This window comes from Benincasa hispida, chromosome 10 (assembly GCF_009727055.1).
Source record: "Benincasa hispida cultivar B227 chromosome 10, ASM972705v1, whole genome shotgun sequence".
Classification (NCBI taxonomy): domain Eukaryota; kingdom Viridiplantae; phylum Streptophyta; class Magnoliopsida; order Cucurbitales; family Cucurbitaceae; genus Benincasa; species Benincasa hispida.
This window is the reverse complement of record NC_052358.1, coordinates 1,570,135-1,591,519: the sequence shown is the minus strand read 5'-3', so window position 1 is coordinate 1,591,519 and position 21,385 is coordinate 1,570,135. Positions and strand designations below refer to the sequence as shown.

At 33.0% G+C, this 21,385-nt stretch overlaps 2 protein-coding genes across 7 annotated transcripts in view; both read left to right on the top strand.

Moving 5' to 3' along the window:
* LOC120088115 (DNA polymerase epsilon catalytic subunit A-like) overlaps positions 1-14,384 on the top strand; it is a 48,574-nt gene extending 34,190 nt beyond the window's left edge. For 2 of the 3 annotated variants that reach the window (XM_039045186.1, XM_039045188.1), the window contains 15 exons: positions 182-246; positions 7,588-7,720; positions 8,257-8,358; positions 8,439-8,522; positions 8,739-8,813; positions 8,999-9,058; positions 9,140-9,402; positions 9,491-9,539; positions 10,540-10,700; positions 10,792-10,858; positions 11,482-11,592; positions 11,780-11,950; positions 12,037-12,237; positions 13,302-13,408; positions 13,628-14,384. In XM_039045186.1, the coding sequence (XP_038901114.1) occupies positions 182-246; positions 7,588-7,720; positions 8,257-8,358; positions 8,439-8,522; positions 8,739-8,813; positions 8,999-9,058; positions 9,140-9,402; positions 9,491-9,539; positions 10,540-10,700; positions 10,792-10,858; positions 11,482-11,592; positions 11,780-11,950; positions 12,037-12,237; positions 13,302-13,408; positions 13,628-13,985 (2,007 nt within the window). In that variant the 3' untranslated portion in view covers positions 13,986-14,384. Of the gene's footprint in view, positions 1-181; positions 247-7,587; positions 7,721-8,256; positions 8,359-8,438; positions 8,523-8,738; positions 8,814-8,998; positions 9,059-9,139; positions 9,403-9,490; positions 9,540-10,539; positions 10,701-10,791; positions 10,859-11,481; positions 11,593-11,779; positions 11,951-12,036; positions 12,238-13,301; positions 13,409-13,627 lie in introns of those variants that run through there. The other variant, XM_039045187.1, reaches the window with a different exon arrangement.
* A 1,342-nt stretch (positions 14,385-15,726) lies between these two features.
* LOC120088598 lies at positions 15,727-19,030 on the top strand. Of its 4 annotated transcripts, none has more exons than XM_039046003.1 (7): positions 15,727-16,088; positions 17,223-17,261; positions 17,357-17,478; positions 17,554-17,622; positions 18,445-18,516; positions 18,636-18,708; positions 18,814-19,030. In XM_039046003.1, the coding sequence occupies exons 1-7, from the start codon at positions 16,068-16,070 to the stop codon at positions 18,853-18,855; spliced, it is 438 nt and encodes a 145-aa protein (XP_038901931.1). In that variant the 5' UTR covers positions 15,727-16,067; the 3' UTR covers positions 18,856-19,030. The 4 variants fall into 4 exon arrangements, with proteins under 4 accessions (XP_038901931.1, XP_038901930.1, XP_038901933.1 ...); XM_039046002.1 differs by having other exon boundaries at positions 15,727-16,173; XM_039046005.1 differs by lacking the exon at positions 17,554-17,622 and having other exon boundaries at positions 15,727-16,173.
* Positions 19,031-21,385: the final 2,355 nt, after the last annotated feature.

The window sequence follows — 21,385 nt, the reverse complement described above, 5'->3', positions numbered from 1 at the left end:
CTTTGAACTAAGTGGAACTTGATCATATAATTTATGTTTTTTATATAGATTAATAATTTATTCTTGGATATCTACTTCAACAAAGTTGGTGCAAAATTTTTGGAGCTTCAACTCAACCAGTCTCTTTATTTATTTTTAAAACTTGAAGTCTAATCACATTTTTCTTCTATTCAATTTATAGGTTGACTATGTTGTTAACATCAAAGAAGCTGAAGTGATTTTGCAAAGATCGATAACAGAGCACAGGTTTAGTTATTGTTCAATTCTTTATGCAGGTGCTTTCAAACAGGAAAATTTTTGAAAATCATGAGGGGTTTCCCCCAATAAATAGTTGTTTTTATTTATTTTTGCAAGATTTTATTCTGGATTAGTGGTTTAATGTTTTCCGTTTACAATGTGTAGAAAATGGAAGAATAGAAATATTAATCTCTTTTTTCTCTTATTAAATATGTGCAGATTAGGTCTTTGTATATAGGAGAAAGACTTTTTACAAATATGGAAAGAATAAAGACAATAAAGGAAGAATAAATATTCATATACAAATCTAGAAATTCCAACACTCCCCCTCAAGCTGGTTGGAAGATATCTTCCATAGCCAGCTTGTCAATCAATCGTCAAATAGTTTCTTTGGAAGGCCTTTAGTTATTACATCAACAATTTGCTCTGATGTAGGAAGATAGAGAATATATATTGTTCCTGCTTCAATTATTCTTTAATAAAATGCTTATCAACCTCAATATGTTTTGTTCTATTGTGTAGAACTGGATTATGGGCAACAGAAACTGCAGCTTTATTGTCACAATAAATCTGTATAAGTGTAGTCAAAGAAATCTTCAACTCTTCAAGTATCTTTTTGATCCATATGCCCTCACAAATTCCATGAGCCAAGGCTCTAAACTCACTTCAGCATTACTTCTGGCCACCACATTTTTGTTTTTTTACTTCTCCAAGTAACCAAATTTCCTCCAATGAAGGAACAATAACTAGAGGTAGATCTTCTATCTGTAGTACTTCAAGCCCAATCTGCAATTCTATTTGGAAGTTATTCCTTTTAAATAGAATACCTTTTCCATGAGACCCTTTCAAATATCTTAAAATTCCGTAGGCAACTTCAAAATGAGTCTGGTGTGAAACCAAAAATCTAATATTTTGAATCAATGAATCTCTCCTCAAAATGAGGGAAGAGACTTTATTTATAGAGAAAGATTACAAATTTGTTCAAAACTAACAAACTAACTATAGTTAAAGTCAAAACTAACAAATTATAAAGAAGTAAGCCTTCTAGTTACATCAAATCCACCCCCTCAAGATTGGACTCGTCCACGAGGCAATTAGGATGCTAAATGGAAGCTGTCCGGAGCAAAATAAGGCTTCAAGTCAGACACGTTGAATACTGGATTAATGTGTAAAGGATGGAGTACTTGATTCATGAGTCTCATGAAAATGCTTGGAGCATGACTAGCCATTCGAATAATCCTTTATTGGTCTTGAAAGTCGTCTTCCATTCATCACCCGGTCGTATTCTTATTTGGTGGTATCCACTCTTCAAATCCACCTTAGAAAAGATCAATGCTCCTCCAAGTTGGTCAAATAGATCACTTATACGAGGGATTGGAAAACGGTAATTCACGGTGATTCAATTAATGGCTCTATTGTCTACACACATTCTCCAGCTTCCATCTTTCTTTGGAGTTAGTAGGGCCGAGACTGCACACGGGCTTAAACTTGGTTGAATATGCCTTTGTTGAGTAACTCCTCGATGTGTTGGTGAAGGATTTCGTATTCCTTAGGACTCATTCTATAGTGAGGCAAGTTTGGTAGTGTAGCTCTCGGGATTAGGTCAACGTGGTGTTGAATATTTCTCAATGGGGGCAGCCCCTCGGGTTCTCCTTTAAGGAGGGGGAATTCATCGAACAATTCTTGTATCATCGAAGGGTTCCCATTCTCTTGTATTTCCTCGGACTTATCAACAACAACAAGTCCTAATATATCTTCTTCTCTTTCTTTCATCGAAGTTTTTCCACTAATTGTTATAAACAAGTGGTTGTTGTTTTCCTTTTTCACCTTTATGCCTTTATCATTCTTCTTGTTTAGTGGAAGTAGGACCACTTTCTTGCCCATCCAATTAAACTCGCATGTATTCTCTCTCCCCTTGTGTAAGGTTCAAGTATCATATTGCCATGGTCTCCCTAACAATATGTGACATACATCCATTTCCAATACATCGTATACTATTTGGTCCTTGTAGCTATTACCAATTGAAAGGGGAATGGTGCAAATTTCACTTACTTATGCCTCGCCACCTTTCTTTACCCATGCTATCTTGTATGGGTTTGGATGAATCTCCATTTTGAGATTTAGAACCGCCACTAGCTGTTTGGAGAATCTCGCTACTTCCATTGTCTATGATGACATTGCATACCTTGTTTTGAAAAGACAATGCCTTTGGGGGTTCAAATCTTCTTTAGGAGTGATTAACATTCTTTGTGCCAAGAAGAGGAATGCTTTCGATGTGGCCAAATTGGTCACTATCTAATGCATGCCCCCAACGAAAAACAATAGCTTACATAGAAGAGGAAGAAAAAGTGATGGCTGAAAACAATGAAGAACTAAACCCATTGTAACTTGGCAAGTCAATTTTCGTCTTGAAATCATTGTCCTCACGTCTCTCACCCCTTCCTCTTCTTGGCACAAAGAATTCTTCTTCTTGATCATATTCACTAGATGAATCCCAATCTTGGTTTTCTTGATATCTTTCTTGGCCAATTGGTTGTCTTCTTAGATTTTCATGGTTCTGTCTTTGAATTCTTGGATGTCTTTCTTCAAATATTTCTTGCTGGTTTTGGCCATTTCTTGCCCGTCCGCCGCCTCTTCTTCCTCTTCCTCCCCATTCTTGATCAGCTGGTTCAATATTCTCTCGATTTTGAGGTGCGGTTGCAAGAATTTCAACCCTTTTAGCGAGGGTTTCCATGCTTTCTTGAAGGTTTGTTAAGGTGCCATGAATTCCCTCCAATGAGTTCTCAACGGACAGCAAGTGTTGGGTTGAGGTTCTTGGAGAGAGGGTGGGAGTATCTCCACCTCTTGTTCTTGCCTGTGTACATCTCCTTCGATTGGTTGATGGGCTCTCCTTCCCGCCATCGATTCCCAAATCTTGGAGCGCTCTAATACCAATTTTGGTGTGAAACCAAAAATCTAATATTTTGAACCAATGAATCTCTCCTCAAAATGAGGGAAGAGGTTTTATTTATAGAGAAAGATTACAAGTTTGTTCAAAACTAACAAACTAACTATAGTTAAAGTCAAAACTAACAAACTAACTATAGCTAATTAAAAAAGCAAGCCTTCTAGTTACATCAGAGTCGGTTCAAGAGTATGCATAAACTGACTAACCATGCTCACAGCAAATGCAATATCAGGACGTGTATGAGATAGATAAATTAATCTACAAACAACCCTCTGATATCGTTCCTTGTCCTTTATTTCTTCTGCTTTTGCTGCTAGAAGCTTTATATTAAGTTCAATAGGAGTTTTTGTAACCTTGCAACCAAGAAAGCTTGTTTCTTTAAGTAAGTCGACGACATACTTTCTTTGGTTAACAAAGATCCTCTTTGATCTTGCAAATTCCATTCCTAGGAAATATTTCAACGTTCCCAAGTCCTTAATTTGAAATTCACAATCCAGTTTTTTTCTTGAGATCAGCTAAGCTTGCTTCATCATAACCTGTGAGAATAATATCATCTACATAAACAATTAAAATTGAGATTTTATTATTCTCTGAATGTTTATATAATAATGTATGAACTGCTTGACTTTGAAGAAATCCATAACTGGACACAACTTTTCCAAAACACTTAACTCAAGCTCTTGGGGACTGTTTAAGACCATAGAGAGATTTTTTTAATTTGCAAATTTTACTACAGCCAAGCTCCTTCTCAAAACCTGGTCGTAAGTTCATAAACACTTCTTCCTCAAGATCACCATTCAGAAAAGTATTTTTCACGTGAAGTTGGTAAAGCGACCAATCTAAATTAACTACAAGAAACAAAAGGACTCTAAGAGTTAATTTTTACATGGACAAATGTTCTCCGATAATCGATTCTATATGTCTGAGTGAATCCTTTAGCTACCAGTCTGGCCTTGTATCTTTCAACACTACCATCAGCATGACACTTTATTGTAAACACCCATTTGCACTCCACTGGTTTCATATTCTTAGGTAATTTGACTATTTCCCAAGTTCCATTTTGTTTTAGAGCATTCATCTCCTCCATAACTGCTAATTTCCATTTTGGATCGTCTAAAGCCTCATGTATATTCTTTGGGACAAACAAGCCATCAATCCTGGATGTGAAAGATCTATGACTATTTGACAATTTTTGATATGACAAAAAGTTTACAATAGGATATTTGGTACAACCTTGAATATCTTTTTTAAGGATAATGGGAACATTAAGATCAAACACTACTGGAAAAGTAGTTGGAGTAGTTGAAGGAGTAGGAATAGAAGAAGAATTACTAGTTTCAGTCGTCGGGGTCTCAGATAGGTCTTGTGAAGGACCAACCATCTTGTCTTGGTTCCCTTTATTGAATTTTCTTCTAGTATAAAACTTAAACTCAGGCACTTGATCGATATGATCATTTTATAGTATTTCTCCCCTTGATTGAGAAGTTTCTACATTTGGCATCATAGAACTAGTAACACTTGAACAATTAGGATTGAAAAAAGGAATACAACATCCCCAAAATTTTCTTCCAAATTTGGTTTCTCCCCTGAAGAAAATTTTGGGGAAAATAGGGTTGATTTTCTAAAAAAGACACATCCATACTCACAAAGAGTTTTTTTGTCAGAGGATCAAAACACTTGTAACCTTTTTTATTTGAAGAGTAACCCACAATAATGCATTTAACAGCCCTATGATCAAGTTTGGACCGGAATTGATCAGGTATGTGAACATAAGTAGTACACCCAAAAACTTCGAGGGGTAATTCAAAATATATGTGGGATGTTAGAAATTCTTTTTAAGGTAGTCGATGGGAGTCTTAAAATTCAAGATCTTACTAGGCATTCTATTTATTAGGTAGGTAGCTGTGAGAATTGTTTCCTCCTATAGATATTTTGGAATTTGCATATAAAACATTATAGCACGTACCACTTCAAGTAAATGCCTATTTCTTCTTACAACAACCTCATTTTTTTGGGGAGTATCCCGACATGTAGACTGATGAATAATACCTTTGTCTTTAAAAAAAAAAACTCATTAAAGTACTCAATTCCATTATTAGAGTGTAAAATGCAAGTTTTGGTTTGAAATTGAGTTTCATTCATATTATAAAAATGTTTAAAAATGTCTTTCACCTCAGATTTTATTTTATTTTATTTATTTATTATTTTTTTTGCATTAAATAAACCCAAGATAAATGAGTATGATCATCAATAAAAGTAACAAACCATCTTTTTCCACTATGAGTCGTACTTCTAGAAGGACCTCAAATATCGGTATGAATTAAATAAAAAGGTTTTGAAGCCTTGTAAAGTTTTGGAAAATATGTGGACCAATAATCTTTTGCTAAAATGCAACTTTCACAATCAATGCCCTTAAATAAATTTGAAAATAAATATCTGAGATAAGAAAAACTAGGATGTCCTAGTCTATGATGCCACGGTATAATTTGTTCTTTAACAGAAAGAGAATTGATACTACTAAGACCTTGAGTTATTTTATTGCTGGAAGAACCTTCATCAAAGTGGTAGAGACCATCAAGCATCTTAGCATTCCCAATCACCCTCCCCGAATCCTGATCTTGACAAATGCAATAAGATTCAAAGATTGTAACACAATTAGAATCTTTGGAAAGTTTAGAAACGGATAAAAGATTACAGGCTAATTTTGGAACATGTAAGACAGACTGGAGAGATATTTTCAGTCAATTTAATAGTTCCTTTTTTTGCAATAGAAGAAAAACTGCCATCGGCAATTCTAATTTTCTCATTGCAAAGTAATGGAGAGTATGAATTAAAAGAAGCATTAGTCGTGATATGAAGCTCCGAAATCAATAATCCACGGAGATGATTTACTACGCGAGTCTTGGGACCCGTGTGAGTCAAAGAAACACATGAATTATTAGAGGGAAAATTGGTGGTTGACAGTTGTAAGATTTGATGAATTTGCTCTTGTAACATGGTAGAAGATTTAACAAATAGTAGAAATCCACCCAAAAAGAAAGAGTTTTTAAACCAAATCCAAATAGAAGCAACCCAAACCGGTTTGAACCTAACCAGGAGTGAACCAAGCTAGAATTTGAACCAACTAAAAAATAAAATTTGAACCAAAAATAAAAAATAAAACCAGTAGACTAAGCCAGACCAAATGTTGAACCAATTGTCGGATTGGACCGAATCAAATCAGGAGTTAACCAAACCGAAAGGTGAATCAGGCCAGAACAAAAAAACTATAGACACGATCATGAGTAGCTACTTCGACGGGAGACAACGCGAGCAGCAGTGGACAACATGATCTTCGACTCGACAACAGAGGGCAAGGCACCAATGACGATGGCGGAAGACATGAACGACAACGTCGACGATGGAGAATCACATGAGCACAAAACTCACGTCCTGTCTCTTATACACATCTAGATGTGTATAAGAGACAGCAACAATGGTGATCATTAGGTGATGGCTAGGGTTTTCTGGGGGCCACTAGGATTTTATTGCTGAGGAAGAAAAGGTGTGGTGGCTAGGGTTTTCTGGTGGTGGTGTTAGTGGCTAGCGTTTTGCCAAGATTTACCTGCTCTGATACCATGTAGAAATTGGAGGAATAGAAATATTAATCTCTTTTTTCTCTTATTAAATATATGAAGATTATGTCTTCTTATATAGGAGAAAGACCTTTTACAAATATGGAAAGAATAAAGATAATAAAGGAAAAATAAATATTCTATACAAATACAATGAAAAATCTTTCTTAAGTAGTATGGTGAAGGTTCCAAATTATCTTCTCCTTCACCGTTGGCCATCCCTTTGTGTTTGTGGCATTACTTGGAGCTTCTTCAAGATTTCTTAGTATACCCTTTGTGAGATTTTTTTCCTCTTTGGGTCTAGATATGGATGTCCTTTCTTCTTGGAGAAGTCAAAGCTCTCTCTGGAGATTTTGGTTGGAGAGATTAATTTTAATGTAGTAAACAGATATGTTATTGCTCTCAAGTGCTTGTGACTTTATTGCTTTTAGTGTTTTATTTGGGGAGGGTCTTTTGCCATTGCTTTCTTTCCTTTTGATATCTAGTTGTGATATTTCTACAATTTCCCCAGCTTCCATGGTTCCATATCATTAACTAAACCATTCTAATCTTGGTTTTCTGTAAGTACTGATGTTATTTCTCGTTCCTTCTGATTAATATTTTTTAAGCATTATATCATTGATACTAATCTAGTTGATTCAGAAATCTAGTTTTATCAGTGTTATGGATATATTTTCTTTGCTCTTCTATGTTGGATAGTAAGGATTCAGACTTCAGTTCTATCTCAGAAAGTTTGCATTAGGTCCAAACTTTCTTTGTTTGTTACATTAAACTGATTATGCCTTTCAGGAGCATAAACCATGGACCTATTCTAGCTGTAATTCAATGTCCAAATGTACAACGGCTGAAGTCAGGTGTAGGAGTGTTAGATGATTTTCCATGCGTGACCATTCCTTCTAATGCTCGTGATAACCAATATCAGGTAGTCTTCTAAGCTATAGCTTTTTTTTAAAAAAAAATATTTTAGTTTCTTTATAAGAAACGATTTCATTGACAAATGAAAGCGGAGAAAACCCGACACCTATAGGTGATAAGCTATAGCTTCTTTACTTGGTAGGTTATACTTGAGTTATGATTTTATTTAAACTCAATCTGAAATTTATCCTAGTGAATTACCAATTATTCTTTCGTAGTTAAAAGGAAATAATGCATTACCAGATTAGCTTAGTGCTCAAGTCCACAGGCTACTCTGTACACTGCATTTGTTTTTTAAGAGAAAGCAAGAGAAGTAGGAGATATTGAGGGTAAATATTCATAATATTTGTGTATGATATATTCGGATAAGTCGATACCTAAGCCTCTCTATGCAAAATCAGCAAGAATAGTATATGTGTCTATATATATGTATATGTACATATATTATATACGAACTCTAACTTGTAAAGTGTTCAGATTTCTTAAACTAGTTACTGAACATGCGTTAGATGTATTGCACTATATGATGTGTGTGCGTTACAGGTTCTTGGTTGGCAACAAACAGCTGCAAAGATTGGCATGCAACGTTGTGCTGCATCATCCCAATGGTTGCATGAGAGAATCTCTCTTGCAAGATATGCCCATGTAATTTCTTTTCCCTCCTCCAAATTCTTTATTTGTAAGTGTGTTGATGTGAACCTTACTGTTGGAATCATATTTGGCAGGTTCCATTAGGAAATTTTGAACTTGATTGGCTAATTTTTACAGCAGATATATTTTTTTCAAGAGCATTACATGATCAACAGCAGGTTTGTTTGTTTGTTTTGTTTTTTTTTAATTCTTAACTATCTTTAGGTCCGTTCTATTTTATATTTCCTTGTTGGCTATGCTGGCTTAAAGAATTAGTTGATTGATTGAAAAAGTTTCCGAAAAAATTGCCTTCATCAATTTTCTTTTCTTTCTTTTTTATAATATGGTTTGGTTGGACTTTTTCCAACTTGAGAATTTTAAAATTTGATTACTAGGTACTTTGGATATCGGATGATGGCGTTCCAGATATAGGAGGCATTAACATAGAAGATGTGTGTTTTGCTGATGAGGTTTGTTACATAGATGGCACTTATAAATTTTAATCTATGAAGACTAGACCTTATCCCGTCTAGCACAAACTAACTGAACAATTGTATTTTTGGATTCTATTTTTAATATGGTTTTATGTACATGCTCACTATACTCCTTACTTTGCCCTCGTTCAATGAGTATGCCATTGGGTTCTTTGTAATAGGTCCAACAGCCTATTCGGACGTACCCTGGAGCATATAGAAAAGTTTCTGTGGAGCTTAAGGTTGAGTATTTATTTATGCATTCCTTTCATGATAAAAGTTTAAGCGGCAGTATTTAGGTATCTTTACCCCGACCCACGCAGATCCATCATTTGGCTGTCAACGCTCTGTTGAAGAGCAACCAAGTGAATGAAATGGAAGGAGGTAGTTTGTTTGGCTTTGAACGTGATATGCAATGTGGGTCCCAGCTTTCTAATGAAGAAGGTGCCTTCGATGAGGCTGCTTCATGTGCTCCGGCATTTCGTGTCCTGAAACAATTGATACAAAGGTGTCTTGCAGATGCAGTTACATCTGGAAATGTATATGCTGATGCAATTTTGCGGCATCTGTACAGATGGATTTGCAGGTTTCTGTTTGTTGGCATACTGATTCTATCTCATGTCAAACTTGGCTCGTTGACAATGTTCATTTGTTTTTTTGCCTTTGCCTTCCAGCCCCCAATCAAAACTTCACGACCCAGCCCTTCATCGTTTGCACCACAAGGTATGCATGAATGTTCTTAGAAGCTAAATAAACTTCAAGTTAATTCAAATATACTTTTAGTTGGATGTTCTACCATTTATGTGTAAAAGTTAGTTGTCAACATTTGGTCTTTATTGTCATTATTATTATTATGTTTATATGTTATAGGTCTTTCTTCTATATAAGAAGACTTAGATTGCATGGTTTAATATATATCAATATGTTTTTGTCATCTCAAACTTAAGATAGTATCAAAGGAGGAGGTTTTGTATTCGAACTCTAGCAATGTCATTTTCTCTCTAGTTAGAATTGATTTCTACATGTTGAGCATTCTACAAATTTTGAAGCTCATAGCCTCACAGGTGAAGGAGAGGTAAATTATTGATATAATTAATTTTACTGTAATCCATTAGGTTAAACCAGCTTGATTGATATAAGTTGGCTATGGAAGACATCTTTAAATCAACTTGAGTAGTGTTGAAATTTCTACTATTTTTGTGTAATAAGTTAAGTTGTCAATAATTAATCTTTATTGTCATTATTTATTTATTTATTTATTTTATATGTAATAAGTCTCTCGTCTACCTAAGGAAGTGTCAGTTGCTTGGTTTAAACCAACTTGAGTAGTGTTGAAATTTCTACTATTTTTGTGTAATAAGTTAAGTTGTCAATAATTAATCTTTATTGTCATTATTTATTTATTTATTTATTTTATATGTAATAAGTCTCTCGTCTACCTAAGGAAGTGTCAGTTGCTTGGTTTAAACCAACTTGAGTAGTGTTGAAAGTTTTTTAATAAAAGCTATTGCGGGAAAACCCTCCACTGCATTTGTTATAAAAGAAGAAAAACACTCCACTGCACATCATGCCTTGTTGTAGTTATTTACTGTTTCTACTTAAATACTTTATATTAGAGTTTCTTATAGAAAAAAAAAAATCAAATACTTTGTATTTGTAATCAGTGCTGTTTCAATGGACTGATCGACTCTTTGAAATTTTTTGTTATAATTGCTGTTGTTAGGTTATGCAAAAGGTGTTTGCTCTTTTGTTGGCTGAGTTGCGCAAATTAGGTGCCACCATTATATTTGCAAACTTCTCAAGAATTATTATAGACACGGGAAGGTTTGATCTCTCTTCTGCTAAAGCATACTGTGATAGCTTGCTGAAAACTGTACAAACAAGGTTGTTCTTCTTCTCTTGAAACTCTTCCCTTAAGCATGCTTAGTTTGTATTCTGTTTTTTTTTTTTTCTAATTATTTTTCCTTTTATTTAGGGATCTGTTCGAGTGGATTGAGCTGGAACCATTACAGTTCTGGTACTCCCTGTTATTTATGGATCAGGTTTGATGATGTCTTATCTCAATGTTCATGATTCCCTTTGTTCTTGTCATGAGTCATCCCTCCCCACTCAGCTGGCTTCTTGATTGTTTGTTTGTTTGTTTGTTTTCTTTTCGTTTCTGAGGGAGGGTGGTGGTTGGAACTTTTCACTGGTAGCAGCAAATGTAATAGAAGTTCCTTCATATATCTTACAGCCTTTCCAAATTACATTTGCCAAACTTATTTTTCTGGCATTATTTATTCATTTGTGGAAATCCAAAATGTTTGCTTTAGTCTTTAGTTTTAGCTTGAAATTCGGTGGCCGTTGTTCAATCTTAGAAATATTAATACGGGACCCATATGTGAAGGCCCTCTCTCAGGTATTATTCTCCTTATACCTAGCATTTTTTATACTGACATACAAGATATCTTGAAGATCCTGAGTTTAAAGAATCTTAATTTATATAGCTTCTGTTGAGGATGATATATTCTACCTGATCCAATATTGGCAAAAGAAATCAAAATATACGAGCATTTCATTCTTTTTTCTTTTAATTATTTTAATTGTTGAGCTATTTAAGCTTTTCCCCTCCAAATTTCTATTATACTATTCAGATATATATTTCTATTTGTCACTTCTATTTTAGTATAACTATGGTGGAATCCCGGCAAAAGATGATGAGAGCACAGATATTGAATCTCAAGTTGATATAGTGGCCAACTGGAACATTGCCGAGTATCTACCCAAGAAGATTCAGGTAACTTTAATACTTGAGCTTTATTAGTTACTTACTCGGTGATTGATAGGCTGAAGAATTCTTTGTGTGCTTTCAGTAGCAAGGAATTTTTTTCGACATTACAGTTAAATCTGATAGTTTATTCGGGTAAAATGACTTCTGAATGTTTTACAGTCATCTGATAGTTTCTTTCTTCTCGACGTTGCAGGATCACTTTGTTTTTATCATCTCCCAGTTTTTGTATATTCCATGGAATTATGCAACCAAGCAAGCTGCAGCAAGAGCATCATTGTATGGTGATGACACATGTACCCCATCCATTACTGTTGGAGCTGCTGAATCGTTTGAATCTCATGTGACAGAAAATCTGAAAGAACAGGTATTAATTCTTTCTGCTGCAAGTATACTCATGTTTTTCTCAAAATTTCATAATTAGATATTTATTATGTTCATCTTGACTCTCAGTTAAGCTCTTACTTCAGTGACAAAATGTTGGGAATTGTTCGTGACATTGTTCTTCATATGAAAGGAAAGGACAAGAACACCCAGGATATTTTACCAGAACAACCTTCTGGTAATATCCACAAAGGAGATGCTGCATTGGAATTCATTAAGCTCGTCTGCTCTGTTTTGGCTCTTGATCAAAATGTCCAGCATGATGTTCTGGTATCATCGTCTAAACCAAGCTTCATTCTAATTCTGTAGCACGTTAATTTAATCATTCAAGTACTATTTACCATCCTCATATGAGAACATGGTGGTTTTTAGCTCTATCTTCCCTCGGCTTCATTATGGAGAAGCCATGATTCCTACGAGTTCCTTTAACAACCAAATGTTGTAGGGTCAGACGGTTGTCCCGTGAGATTAGTCGAAGTGCACGTAACTAGTCCGGACACTCACGAATTCAGAAAATAAAATAAAATGGAGAAGCCAGGGTTGCGTTTTTGTTTTTGTCCTTGACATTTTATAGAACAGACTTAGAATCCAAGAGGTAGCTAAAGAGAAAAGGAAACTCACCAGTCAAGACTCACTGATATAAAGGGGAGAAAAACAACAGCTGTAGAACAAGTATCCTTTTCTCTCTTGGTTCCTCCTAAGTTTATCTTAGCTAAATGTTTATTAGATAAACATGAAGTCCTATCTCAAAACCAATTGGTAATAAGAGGAGTAATTCATTTATTTATGAAGATCGTAAGGTCTCTCCATCCTTTTGATATGAGATCAACTTGATGGTGCCTCTTTAGGTTCACCATCTTGGGTCTGATTTTTTAATCTTTGACTGAATACACGTTTGGGCTTCATGGACTCTGATACCATATTATATATTATATAAAGCTAGGAGTACCTCTCCATTCTTTCCATATGGGATCTTTAACATGCTCTCTCAAGATGGTGCCTCATTGGATTTACCATCTTGGGTTGGTTTTTGAATTTTTGACCAAATATTCGTTTAGGCTTCATGGACTGTGATACCATATTATATAAAACAAGGGAACTTATCTCAAAATCCATCAACAATAGGAAGAGCTATACATGTATCTTATAAAGATTGCGATATTTCTCAATAATATTGTAGAATCCTCAACGATGTTTTAGTTCTTGAACTTTTTTGTTCAGTCTGGTATCCCTAATTGTACGTCATGTAAATTGCAGTCCAAGTTGGCTTAGAACAGCAGTCCATTAGCTAACAATAGTCTTGTGCTCTTGTTAATATTTTCCCTATTGTACAGGTAATGAGGAAAAATTTACTGAAGTTTGTGCGTGTAAGAGAGTTTGCACCAGAAGCTGAGTTTTCTAGTTCCAGCCCGTCCATAATCTTACCCAACGTTATTTGCAGGTATGCTAATGATAAACTTGCTAAATATGGCATGTCTACTCCAAATTCAATTGTCTTGCAGCAGAAAAATCAATATAAATGGGCAAAATATTTTATTATTACTCAATAATGTCTATAAATCCGTCTCTACCTTTCGCTTCTCAAACCTAAGTTTACAGCGCATGAATGGCTCAGGTATTGAATTTTATTTCTTACCCTTTCTTTTGGTTATGAGAGCAGCTATTGTGACGATTGTCGAGATCTGGACTTGTGCCGCGACTCAGCTTTACTAGCACAGGAATGGCACTGTGCTGTGCCACAATGTGGACAGCCATACGACCAAGAAATGATAGAGAACGCTCTGCTTCAAATCGTGCGGCAGAGGGAGCGTTTCTATCACGTGCAGGATCTGGTATGCATTCGCTGCAACCAAGTCAAAGCAGCTCATTTATCAGAACAGTGTGCTTGTGCCGGCACATTTAAATGCAAAGAAGATGCAACAGAATTTTTCAGCAAGATGCAGATTATTCTTAATGTAGTCACTCGTCAAAAGTTTCAACTATTGCAAGAGTTCACCTCGTGGATCTTAGAATCATGAATTGCTAATTTAGCCATCTAACAAATTTTATCCTAACCGATGCTCTCAGTGGCTTTGCTCAAGCATTTCTGGAACTGAAATTCAAGGGAAGTGATCAAACCTGCAGCAAAGTAATCATAATTGAATCAATTTTGTTAAAAGTACTTATTCTAAAATCACTGCTAAGCCTGCTCCGAAAAGCTTGGATCCAGCCTTAATGCATGATACTGTTGTATATTAGGGAACGGATCATGGCACTGTATGATGAGTATTTCTCATAGTTATTACAATTTTTACAGTACAAGTTAGATTTGAACCTTCTACTTAAAATTTAGGTGAGTGCTATAACATTTAGGTCTGTATGAAAAAGTTGTATATAAATATTTGTAGATCAATTAATTTTGTTTAATGTTTTTAACATATATTGCATTTGAAAGCAATTGCTATATTTACTATTTGCATGTTTGTCGTAAAGGTTTGCCAATTGTATAGCTGGTTAAGGAAATTGATTACCAAAAATGGTGATTCAAGTAGTTTTGATTAATTACATTAATTTTAAATCCTTCGCTTATTAATTATTGGTCAATATTATATTATCTATCAATTATGAGTAGATTTTTTCTCCTATGTAGAGTTGGCAATGGGTGGAGTTGGGATGTATTCTCCATCTCCGTCCCATGGGGATTTTTAATCTTCATTCTTACCCAATTTTCCGTTTTGAGGAGTTGGGGTCGGGGAATCCCCATTCAGGGATGAGTTCCCGTAGGGAAAAATTTTGTCTATTATTCTTTTTATTTTTAATTATTTTTATTTAAAATCAATATATTTTTAAATTATATTATTATTTTTTATATTTATATTGAAATGGTACAGTTTTAGGTAACAAGTTGGTATTATTATTGTTTATTTATTAAATTAATATTTTATTTTTAATATTTCTTTATTTTAAAATTTAATAAAAAGTTAAAAGTTTAATTATATTATGAAATGAAATAAAAGTATGTAAAAAAACAAAAACAAAAACATAGATTTAAGCTATTTGTATTATATATATATATATATACACACAAATAAATATATGTATTAGAAAAATTAAAAAAATCATTCGGGATGGGGACGGCGATGGTGTGGGGATATCTTTCCCATCCCCGGTTCGGACACCTATTTTGGGTCCTCGATTTGACCCTATCCTTGATCAAATTGGGGATTTATTGCCTCGATCGGGTTGGGTATCTGTGGGACCCGACTTCGTGGAGATTTTTTGCCAATCCTAGGGCTAAGTTAAAAAGTATTATACCATCTAAGACAAATGATATATGTTCTAAATTTGAATTTTATTTTAATTCACTCCTGAGTTTTAAGGATGATATCACAATACTTGCATGTAGTTAATTGTCAATGACGTCACAAAACGTATCAATTTCATCTCATCTCAAAATTGTTTGTGCGATAATATCTACTCTATACGACAAAGATAGACATTTATGTTAAATGATTACGTAATAATACTTGTTTAGATTCCCATTTTGATTCTAATTGTATGCTAATAATTAGTATGCCGTTTCAATGTTATCTACTATCTTTAAATGATGCCGTGATAATATTTATTTGTTATTATTTTTTTAAAAAAATATTTATTTCTTTCTAAAAGAAAAACAATGTTTATTTCCAATTTGATTCATTACGTCCAAATTTTTTTTTGCATGTCATCTATATTGTTTGTTTTGCTATAATATGTCCTAAACTCACTACGTGGCCAAAATGGACAATTTTTTTTAATTAGTTCTATCAATTTCGAAGTCGGAGTTCAAATTGTATCAAGAGGAAAAAAAAAGAAGAAAAAAACTCATGCTCTCAGATCAACCCTGTAGCATTGCTTTGATTCAGTTCATTCCCTCCCTCTAATTTCTAACGTTCGAAGCTAGCTCCAATTGCCATCGTCTATAGCAGAATGTTCTTTCCTCAAGAACGTTGATATTCTCTGGGATCGGTTGCAAAGATTTTCTGTTGTTCAGTTGTATATATGAGCTGAAGACTTCGTAATTTGTTCGCTATTTGTGATCGCGACTCGAAGCATTCAATGTTTCAAAGTTGAATTTCCATATGCATTTGAAATTTGCTTCGGTGAGTAGTTTCTGGCTTCGGCCTTGGCAAGATGTTCGACTCGGAGCGGCTTGTCTCTTTCTTGTTTTCTTCACTCGAAAATGCGGTTACATCCCTTCCATCATTTGTCTTTTTTCCCTTCCTACCGCATTTCTTGCATTGCTAATTATGATTGATATGTAGCGTAAACTCGTTTGATTCGTAGTTATTCGAGAATTTCTGTTACGGTGGTTCGCAATTTCAATCCATAAGATGATGATTGATGACAGCGAATGTATTTTTCTACTTTAAGATCAGAGCATCGAAAAGCAGAATTGTATTTTTAGAACGAATGGATGAAATCGAGGATTAAAATGATCAGAAAAAACATTTAGCAGTGAAGGTAGGGATTTACGAAGGGCTAGCGTTACGAAACAAATTTGGTGTAATCATAATTCGAGAAACTGCGTATTGATTTGCGTTTCTTCGAGTTTCGCAGTAAGGAGGGGGCTCTAACTGGCTGGAAAATTCATGTGGTTTGTTCAATTACAGTTCTAACTCTATTTCAAATGTGGGTTCTGATTTCTGAATGCCAACAGCTAATGTTGCAGTGTTTTGTAGGGTTTAAGATTGAAGTTGCTACTCTTTACATATCCCATTTTGCTAAGTTCCTTTTTGCAATACTTCCAAGGCTCTAATGCAGCTTTTCCGAGTGAATCCAAGTTTTCAAATACTTTCATGTTCTTATTTGTTTATTTTCATTGATTTAGTGATCCTTTCTTGTAGTACAGGGACATTACTAATTATTACAGCTTTACCTCTTTCCCTTCTATGACATATTGTGCCTATCAATAACACCAGATTGATGATGATAATCTATTACCTGTACATCCGTTATTTGATTCACTTTTCATTTCCCAGTGGCATAAATGAAAATTTTGAAAGATATTGATGTCAAATAGATGATGGTTCATGCTAAACTGCATGCAACTCTGCTCCACATTGTCCTTATCTCCCTCTTAGTTTGCATCTTACCCCCCCCCCCCCCCCCCCAATGAAACTAATAAGTACCAGGTTTTATCATTTGCGCATCTTCTTCATATCCTATTTTCAAATAGTTAAACTTCCTTTTTGCTACCATTTTTTGCATCTAAAATGGCTTTGTCTATTCTTAAGGAATTGCTCCAAGATTATGTTCAGTCTCTAACTGAAGAGGTGACAACTTTATTATCTATTGTTTCTTTTTCATTTACTTGTAGACAATTGTACATCATCAAATTATTAATTTAACAGTGTCCTATGTCTTGTAGAGGGTTGTTGATGAGAGGTTTTCCCAGATTCTAACAAAATTTGAAGAGCCTGATTGTATTCAGTTGATCAAGATTTATCTCAAGGATGTTGAATCAATCTTATCAGAACTTAGTATCACCATGTAAGCTTTCTTTTTAGAACTTCACAAATTGTATTGTAGTTTTTCCTTTGTTGACTAATAGGTTTAAATACGCAGTGATTCCATGGACGGCAATTTCTGTAAGTTGAGTATGTTGGCTAACAAAATAGAGAAGAAAAGCACCCGGTAGTTTACTATTACTTAGATATTTGAATATGTATTTCTTTTGTTATACTTCCCCAGTTCCCTTGGGATAATTCTAATATGGTTAAATTACAAATTTAGTCCATAAATTTTGAGATTTGTGTCATTTGGTTTCTAAGCTTTCAAAATGACAAATTTAGTCTTTGAACTTTCATTTTTTTTTTTTTTAATTCGCAGATTTACTAGATTAAACTGAAAAGTTTAAAGTTGTGTTAAATCACTAATTGACTTAAAGCCTTAACCTAATGGATTATGGTAAATTTAATTATATAAACATTGTGACACTCCTCATTCTTTACTTGTGGGCTTGAAATACGTAGAAGACCCGAAAAATGGAAATTAATATTAATTTGGGAGGAAATAACATAGTAGGGGTTTGAACAAAGGACCTCATGCTTTAATACTAAGTTAAATCACCGAATGATACCATGTTAAAGCTAATATCAATTTTACATTCACCCATCAACTTAAGCTTTTAGGTCAATTGGTGATTAAACAAGTTGTATTAGACATAAAATTTAAATTTATATATGATAATTTAAATAACTTTTAAAAGTTTTCAAATTTATCAATACCTTATTAGATACAAAACTGAAAGATCAAGGGCCAACTAGATACAAACCTCAAAGTTTAGAGAGTAAAGTTGTTACTCCGCTTCCTAATATTATACCTTTCACAAATTACTTCAGTCATTTTTACCATCTTTATTCAAATAGACTATTTGTGAACCTTAGGGTTTATTTACAATTGTCTTGGCTTTGTGTTACTTGAGGATTTAGAAAAATGGATGTGTGTATGTGGCAGCATTGGTGCAGAGCACATGAAGCTAGCAGCTATCCATCTCATTCAGGCTTGTGATCAAGGGGACCAGAAAATGTAAGAAAAAAGTTTACCAAAATAAATCTCTTCCTAAATTTCTTTGTTCCACACAGATTCAAATGTTTGGAATTATATATATATATATATACCATGTTTTGATAAACCATGTGATTTAGTGTCTCCCAAGCTCTTAGTTGGATGAAGCATGAATTCACCATTACTGAAAACAAATTTCAGCCAGTTCTTCAGGTTTGATGTTAAAGTTATTTAATCATCTCTAGCTTTGTTGATGTTTTTGTTGAAATATAGTGAATGTTTTTTTGTTAAAATTCTCAATGCTTTTGGTCATTGCAGATGGAACAGAGGATTTTGAGAGTCATGAGCAAGCAAAAATAGATAGATATGGATAAGATAGTGTTTGGTTACATCTTCATTTGTTTTTCTAAGGTCTTGAAGATGGGTCATTAGTTTGATTATCATCTTCCAAGGTATTTTCAGCTTGTATCATTTTGGTATTATTACTCTTATGGGTAAAGTTACCGTCAAGTAAATAAAATTGAGGCACCTCCTAGTTCATGGACTAAATTTCATTTTATTATATTAAAGTAATTTTAACTGGAAATGATTAAATTTAAGATTTATTATAAGAAAGAAAGACTTACAGGACAACAGAAAATATAAGGACTAAAATTGAATTGAGTCCAAAGTACTATGACTAAAATGATATTTTAACCTAATAATAGTTAGTTCTAGTCATTTGAAATGTATTTTTTTCTTGTGTATTAATATTTTTTTTATTTAATCCTTCACTATCGATGAATGTTAACATTGGTTGATGTTAATTTATATACTAAATTTACAAGTTTAGGCTTTTTGAGAAAATTTTGCCGTCTTTATTGTTTGGTAAATTTAATTATTAAATAATATAAGAGAATCACTTTTTAAATTATAATTAATATGTGAAAGTCGATAGTAGTAGTTTTTAGATTCAACTTTTCTAAAAATCTTCTAGTCTTTTAACCATTTAAATAAATATATTACAATAATATTCTTCTATACTTATATTTCTAAATTTTAATTGATTCATTTTTGTATAACAATTGTTTTTCTTAAATTTTATCAAATAATTTAGAAACAAAATTAGTTGAAATTCAAATCAAATAATAATAATAATAATAAAAATAAAAATTATAGTGTGAAAATAATTAAAATAATAAGCCTACTTTGGTTCATATAATTAAATTGCCAATTTAGTATAAATTTATCAATATTGTAACTAGTTTTTTTAATTTAAAAATAAATTTTAGCGAACAATATTTTACTTCCTTCTGCTTTCAGAAAGCAAAACTGACAACAATTATTTTAAAAGTCACTGTAATACCGAAGCTTTAATATCTGAACTTTCAAATTTATGTCTAGAAAGCCTCCAAACTTCAAAAAATATATATATTTAAGAAATTCTTGAACTTTTAATTTTTTTTTTGTCCAATATGTCCCTAATGCAATTAATATATTTATTTAAAAATAGATGACTTGAAATACTTTTACTATTAGTATATAATTGAAAATCTCTGTATCTCATTTGAAAAATATATTAGATTTTCAAAAGTTGCATTAGTATCCTTATTTAAAAAAAAAAATTGAAAAAATGTACTCTTAATTATAAGTATCCTTAATCTAGAAATTTTTTATTTCCATGGCATTGAAGAATAGTATGGGCGGTAAAGTTTGATGAGACACGTCACTAAATTTAACTTCCTCTTCATATCAACATACTTGTCTCCAAAAGAGTGACAAAATACTTTTATTTGTCGATTCCAATCTTTTAGATCCCTTTTGGTAATTATTTTATCTTTTATTTTTTATTTTTTATTAAAAGTTAAGTCTATATCATCCATATTTCTTACCATGATTTGCGTCTTTTTTAAGCGGTGAATGACATATGCATAAGTGGTTGAATGACACATGGACAACATATGTGGTTATGGAAATATGATATTTGACATTAGACACTAAATATGGACATCTAATACCTATTTATAATATTTATAATACACTATTTACAATGCGTACTGACTTTTACAATATATAAACCTACCTACAAGGCTACAAACTAAGGATGAATTACATAAATCACATGCTTCATAAATTTGGATTTACTAAACTATGCACCTCCTATTTAAATTTGATATTTAATTGGTGAGATTTATGAATCGTTTTTAATGATTGAATTATTAAAGTCCCATTTGATAACCATTTTGTTTCTGAAAATTAAGTCTTTGGACACTACTTCCATCTTCAAATTTCTACGCACACTACTTCTACCTCCAAATTTCTTCCTTTTGTTATCTACTTTTCACTAATTGTTTAAAAAACCAAGTCAAATTTTAAGAATTAAAAAAGTAGCTTTCAAAAAGTTGTTTTTGTTTTTGAAATTCGATTAAGAATTCAACTATTGTACTTAAGAAAGATGCAAATCATGGTAAGAAATATGGATGATATAGACTTAACTTTTAATAAAAAAAAAATAAAAAATAAAATAATTACCAAAAGGGATCTAAAAGATTGGAATCGACAAATAAAAGTATTTTGTCACTCTTTTGGAGACAAATATGTTGATATGAAGAGGAAGTTAAATTTAGTGACGTGTCTCATCAAACTTTACCGCCCATACTATTCTTCAATTCCATGGAAATAAAAATTTTCTAGATTAAGGATACTTATAATTAATAAAATTATTAAGGATACTTATAATTATTTTAAATTTTCTTAAATTTTTTCAATAAAAATATCTTAATTATTTTTTCAATTTAATCTCTGTATTCCATTTCTAGAGAAGAAATATGAGAGAGAAGTGACCAATGGGTAGATAAAACGGTTTCTACATGTGTATAATTAATTGTAAGAATATTTTCTTAAAAAAATT